Source organism: Anoplolepis gracilipes, chromosome 9 (genome assembly GCF_047496725.1).
Source record: "Anoplolepis gracilipes chromosome 9, ASM4749672v1, whole genome shotgun sequence".
Lineage (NCBI taxonomy): Eukaryota > Metazoa > Arthropoda > Insecta > Hymenoptera > Formicidae > Anoplolepis > Anoplolepis gracilipes.
The window spans coordinates 1,533,932-1,540,385 of NC_132978.1; the positions used below are offsets into that span (position 1 = coordinate 1,533,932).

Genomic DNA, 6,454 nt, shown 5'->3' on the forward strand with positions numbered 1-6,454 from the left:
TAAGTGGTATCGTATCTCCATCGGGACAGGTCTTTTAACCTTAACCGTAGACATATCTTATGAATTCGATTCAATCTAGCAGTAGATCGTCGTAGTATCATATCAAATTGCAATAATATCATGGTGTACGAATACTTCGTGCATGTTTTTTCATTTTTTAAATGTAACTTTAAAAATAAAATATTTTAAATAAAATTTTTAACAATTTTGTTTACAAAATTCTGCTGATTGTAAATTGTTATGTAAAACGTAAATCTTAAATCACCTCAAAATATTTCTTGTTCAACTGTAACAAATCTCTTTTATCGGTGATAACTTTATTTTTTTAAATCTTCCATTTATTACTTTCTCTTTCACTTTATTTTCGTCTCGGTCTACTTCAGACATTCTACAGTCTCCAAAGGCCGCACTCGGAGTCGATCAGCAGGAGTATTCAGGAGAGCTGCATCTAAGGGTCAAACACCGGGTGGGACATTAAGAGAAGTGGGCGGCGTTCTAGACGGATGGACGGGAAGATCCAGACGTCTGCTGCATCGTCTAACTTCCAGATCGTCGACTATCGTTCAACAGGGTATAGAAGACCCCTGGACCATGGCTGATGGAGACTGGGAGATGAAGGAGGTGAAGCCACACGCTTCTGCGCGCGTTTAAGCGTACCAAAGACATTTATATAGCCACTCGATTCACACTACGCCTTTGTAAATATTGTATATAAATAAAACACATCAATTTCGTGTTATACCCTTTCTATGCTGAGTCTCATTCTTGCCCGCGACGATGCATCACCATTTTTATCATTCTTGCAGGTATACAATTTATTTTTTTCACAAGAGTATATATTATTATCAATATTTCGCGAAGCAATAGGATGTGAAATAATAAACAATGGATTTTTTATCTAATTGTAAGAATTACTATACATATAAATAGATTTGATTAAAACTCGTAGAAAAAAATTTTGTAACATATATGATTATTTATTCGTTGTCGAATTTATGTGAAATTTTAAATATATTTATGATTTATTTTTATTTTGTATATCTATTTTTTTTATGAATACGACTTTTAGATTTTTCAATCTGATCTTATCTTGTGCATTACAATTCAATTTTTTTTAAATTTGTGGAAAACTATAGATTAAAGTTTTTTTGCAGGAAAATCTGACATCGAATTTTTCAAAGAGGTATTAGTCTCGTAAATTGTAAAGTGAGATCGCGTGGAAAATCTGGCGTTTATCTTACACAAACGCGCGAAGTTATCTACTTATTCAAAGGTTCTCCTCTCTTTTGCCGCTTTTATAGGGCAATACACGTTTTCTTCCTGCGGGCGGCGACAGTGTGGCGTGTACGCGTTATCCTGCAAAGAAAAGCGCAACGAGAGCGGCATCACGAAGTAAATCGCATAAAGCATAACTGCATCGCGGCAAGGAACTAGCAGCATCTTCTCGGTCTCTTTTCATGCCGCTCTTCCTGGCTGTGAAGCAAGAATCTCCTTGTACACGTCTCTCTCCTGGGAGCTCTTCTTCAATCCTTTTATTTTCTCGTTGAACTGTCTTGATGGTTCATTGCCGTTAAATACGCGGAATTATTGCTGTAGTTCAGCTACTCATGATATAGCGTTAGTTTGCATGGAACATTATATTTAGAATTCTGAGATTGTACATATTACATTGTTTATCATTTTAACCAAGTTTTTTTAATATAGATTAAAATATAAATATTTCTAAATTATGGTACATAGAATATAGGAAATTAGATTTCAAAACTAATAAACTTTTAGACGAACAATAGAAATTGCTTTAATTATTCCCGCTTAATTTTAACTTCAATTTGTTAATTTTCTATACATATATATGTTTGTGGATAAATTTGTTTTAAAATATTTTTAACGATAGAATTTTTATATATATAATGTTATAATGTCTTATGAGAAAAAATATTTTTATATCTTTTACGTCCAACGAATGACAGTGAATTTACGATATATCGTGGGATTTGTTGGAATATAGCACTTTAAAGTGGCTGAATTTCAGGCTGTATTTTAAACTGAGCACGTAATTGCCCATTGGAGATGCAAAGTGCACCGTCTGCCATTTGCATGCACTATCCTCCTCTCCACTTTCTCTTTACTCTGCTTCGATCTACGTTTATGTATTATCTGCCTTTACTTGTATCGGAATGACAGCGGATAAAAATATGTGATAAAAAGTATAGTAGTAACAGAAAGTTTTTCAGTAGTTTCGATTAATTGATTACCAGTTAATAGATACGTGAATTCTATATATATATATGTACATGCGACTGTTTGCTGTCAAATTTTATCTATTTGTTATAGAGCATAATCTTTAATAAGGTGAAACAAAAATTTAAAAGATATATATTTAAAATAGATGCAATTTTTTCTATTATGGCAATAATAATTCCTTAAAATATTTCCACAAATTATTGCAATTTTAAAATCTCCATCAATTGATGTTGTATCTCGAGAATGCAGTCCTTTTCATTTATAATTATTAAAATTTTATACTATGGCTTTTGTTCGAAAGACAATTTTTATCCCTTATGTGAAAAATGTATGTTTATTTGATAGACTAATTTATCCGAAAAATAGAAAGGGTCAGAATATCCTATAGAGGTGAATGTCCTGAGTCGCACGTGAGGTGACGACTCTTCTGAAGGAGTTAGACGTATAAGTCGCGCGAGGATCAAGACCAAACTCAAACAACGAATTTGGAAGGTTCGAGCGGGAGTTTAATCCTTCGAGCGATTACGGCTTAAAATACACTATGACATTGGCTTTGCTATATCTGCCGCTTCTGCTTCTGCCGTTACATCTTAGAACTAAACTTTTATGATTTCACGTTTGGCCGAGTCCGTTTAAGTTTGCTCGCACAAACTCGCTCAGCAACCGTCACGAGTGTCTGCCGCGGGAACATTTACATACTCAAAACTCTGTTTGCAACTTACATCTCGCCGCGAGTCGCTGCCCCGGAAAGCACAAGCACTGCCTGAAGTTCATCTCAATGTTAAAAAGCTGATTTTTAGCCAAGTATTTATAAAAATATTTATAAAAAAGTGATTCAATTTAAAGTTGGTGATACTTTCGAAAAAATACAAATTAAACACTATTTAAATTATGTTATTTGTATGTGAAATATATTTGCAATATTTTAAAGGACATTTCAAAATCTTTCACTTATGCAAAAGTTTATACCACTGTACTATTCATAGCATTCTGAAAAGAACGTATCCTTATTCTTTTGCATATACGAATGCGCCGAACCTTCAAATACCGCGAGCATTTTTATGTCGAAGAAATACCTTGCAAAATCCACGGCATGCGTATAAATCATCCTTACAATTTCAACCGCGAATAAAAACTTTGTTAAACGACGCGGACATAAATCATCGGCGAGAGGAAGTCGGCGAAGTTTCCTTCAAAACTGGCGAAAGATAATTTATATATACGTGGAAGTACGCGAGTTGCGCACCACACGCTAATTGAAGACGGCGTTTATCAATCTCTATTGCAGTACAACACAATCAGCGGACCAATGGTCCATCATTCGGAAGATCCCTTAAAATCTCCAAAATCGATGCAGAGTTTAGGATGTAATTTACTCTTACCTGATTCTGTCCGTCCAGAGATGTGGTTTTCCTAAATTTTCTTATCACAGAGATTACAGGATCAGGCAGTCGACGAATGTCGCGCGGAAAAATCCCAGTGTCGATAATCGAACAGTGACACATCCTCGGGCTAGTCTCTCGGGAGGATAAGAAAAGCTTTCAACAAGGAATCACGCGATCAGCTAGCTGATCAAGTAGCTCTTTGCACCTGTAATTTATTATAATCAATTAGTAAAAATATATAATATAATAAAACATGGTAAACATAATAATAAAACCCAAAAAGTATAGTGAAAACATTAAATATAATAAAGTTATTATTTATTTAAAAATGATTAAGAAAACATTATTAATGATAAATTATTAATATATAATATATTAAATTAATTAATACACAATATATTAATATATATTAGAGGAAATTATTAATATATTAGACAAGTAATAATTATAATTCATATTTTAAAATAAAAAAATATTATTTTAAAATAATCAATATTATTTTTATTAAATAATTTATTGTTTAAAGAAAGAACTTGTCATATATATATATATATATATATATATATATATATATTTATAATAAATTTATTATTACTGTAAATTTTATTAATCTACATAATTATTTCTTAATGTAATGTTATTTTGAAATAATTTATATTTTTAACTATTTTAACATAGTTTTATTATTTGATAATTAACATAAGAAAAGATTACGTTTAATTTATATAATGAATATTTTTAATTAAATAATTTAATAAAATAAATAATTTAATTTAATGAAGACCTTTATCTATTATCTATTATTATATTTCAAAAATTTGTGAAAATATTTCAAAAAACATGAAATATAATTTTATTAAATTTACTATGATAGAACATCAATTATACTTCAAGTCGGATAAACAATCCATATATAACCACCTATTCATTTACGTTCTACCAATTAGTCAAACGGTTAGTAATTGATATCAAATATTCTCAATAAAATATGTAACAAAATATTTAAATGTAATATATTTCATTTTAACCTCTTCACAGTTCCTCTTTTCAGAATAACTCTCGGAAAACGAAAAACTTTAATGTATCTCAATTTTGAATTTATAAAAATTTTTCAATATAAACAGATATAGGGAGAGATATCTGAGAGAATAAACGAGGAGCGGCATAGTAAATAATTATAAAAACAATCTCTAAGTTTCGAAAATTAGAAGCTCAATATTTTATGAAATAAAGTTTTATCAATCTTATTTAATTTTTATTTTTTTTTTTTTTTTTTTTTTTTTTTTTTAAAAGATATTGTAAGTGAGAGAAATTTTTTATTTGACAAATATAATTTTTTATATAATATATGAATTTTTATTATTTTATTTTTTATGGAATCCATAAATTTTTATATAATTTTTACATAAGTCATGAATATATATCACTTAAAGAAAACACGGTAACATTATCCTGCCAAATAAATTACTCGTTCCTCGAATGCTATCAGGAAACCTCGAGCTTCATTATCTATCGGTCTTTCGGCGTGTGTGTGTGTATGTGTGTAGGTGTGTGTAGGTGTGTGTGTGTGTGTATGTGTGTGCAGTCTTTCCTTAAATTCTTAGAGAGCTCGGCGAGTTGACCGAAGGATCCTCGTTACGGTTATTTACCGAAGACCGGTACTGATTAATTCCAAACCATTCCCCTTGTCCCTCACCCCTCCTGAATTCTGCGTCGGACATTGTATCCAACCCAGAGCACTATCCTCAATCTTGCTCTACAGCCTTTGCCCTGTTCAGTATTTGCAGTCAATAGATTCAGAACTACATTCGCATGTCTGGTACAAATATTTTCAACAAATAAGAACCAAAGGACATTTCGGGGAAAGTTTTGAAAGGTTTCAATCTCCTTGATTCTCGAAAAACTTGATGTAAATGTTCCGAATAACTCCAATTGACCGTATTTTTCAGAAAGAGAGATCTAACAATAAACTACATACTTATGAAGAGACACGGTGATGTTTTTATGACAGAGAACAAAAATAAAATTCAATCGGCTGCAATATTAATTGATGTCAAATATTATCTTTTATTTAAAAATTTTATTTTGAAAAACAATTGGATCTAATTTAATTATATTTAAAAATTTTTTTAATAAACACACGTAACCAGTGTATTTTAATATTTTAATGTGATAAAAAATTTTTAAATCTTAATATTTGTTAATATAATATTTCTCGCTAACATTTTTAAAATTTTAAAAATTTTTTAAATTTAAAAATAAAATTTTAGATATTCTCTCTCTCTCTCTCTCTCTCTCTCTCTCTCTCTCTCTCTCTCTCTCTCTCTAAATTTTTGATTTTCCTGCAGGTATTTCAATTAAAGAATGGCATTTCATAAATAGTTGTAATACTTGGAAAGAGAGAATCATATATTGAGATATTTCCTATATTTCGTTTAAACATTATCATTCAATATAATTTCATTCTGCTAAAATATGATTTCTACTCCTAAAATACACGTGCGCAGAAAGTAGATGAATTAAAAAAGTTATATAGCACATTATACACAAGTTGCTCATCTAAGTATGGAGAACATCAGTAAGATTGCGTTCTTCAACAAACTTAATTTTTTTTTTTTTTTTAATAAAAGTTTGATCGGTGGTCATCGTTCTTCGTTCTTTTCTAACTTTTGACATGAAATACTTCAGTATAACTTACCTTTTCAAATTAAGTTTCTAAAGTCATGTCTCTCTTTCTCTCTCTCCCCCCCCTCTCTCTCTCCCTCTCTCTCTCTCTCTCTCAGTAAATTCTCAAATTAAGATCAAATCTTGAAATAATAAAAAAA

General features: G+C 30.4%; 1 protein-coding gene across 3 annotated transcripts in view; it reads left to right on the forward strand.

The window, feature by feature from the left end:
• LOC140669347 (nephrin) overlaps window positions 1–792 on the forward strand; it is a 233,444-nt gene extending 232,652 nt beyond the window's left edge. For 2 of the 3 annotated variants that reach the window (XM_072899116.1, XM_072899115.1), the window contains exon 15: window positions 384–791. In XM_072899116.1, coding sequence (XP_072755217.1) covers window positions 384–452 — 69 coding nt within the window. In that variant the 3' untranslated portion in view covers window positions 453–791. Of the gene's footprint in view, window positions 1–383 lie in introns of all 3 variants that reach the window. The other variant, XM_072899114.1, reaches the window with a different exon arrangement.
• The last annotated feature ends 5,662 nt before the right edge of the window (window positions 793–6,454 follow it).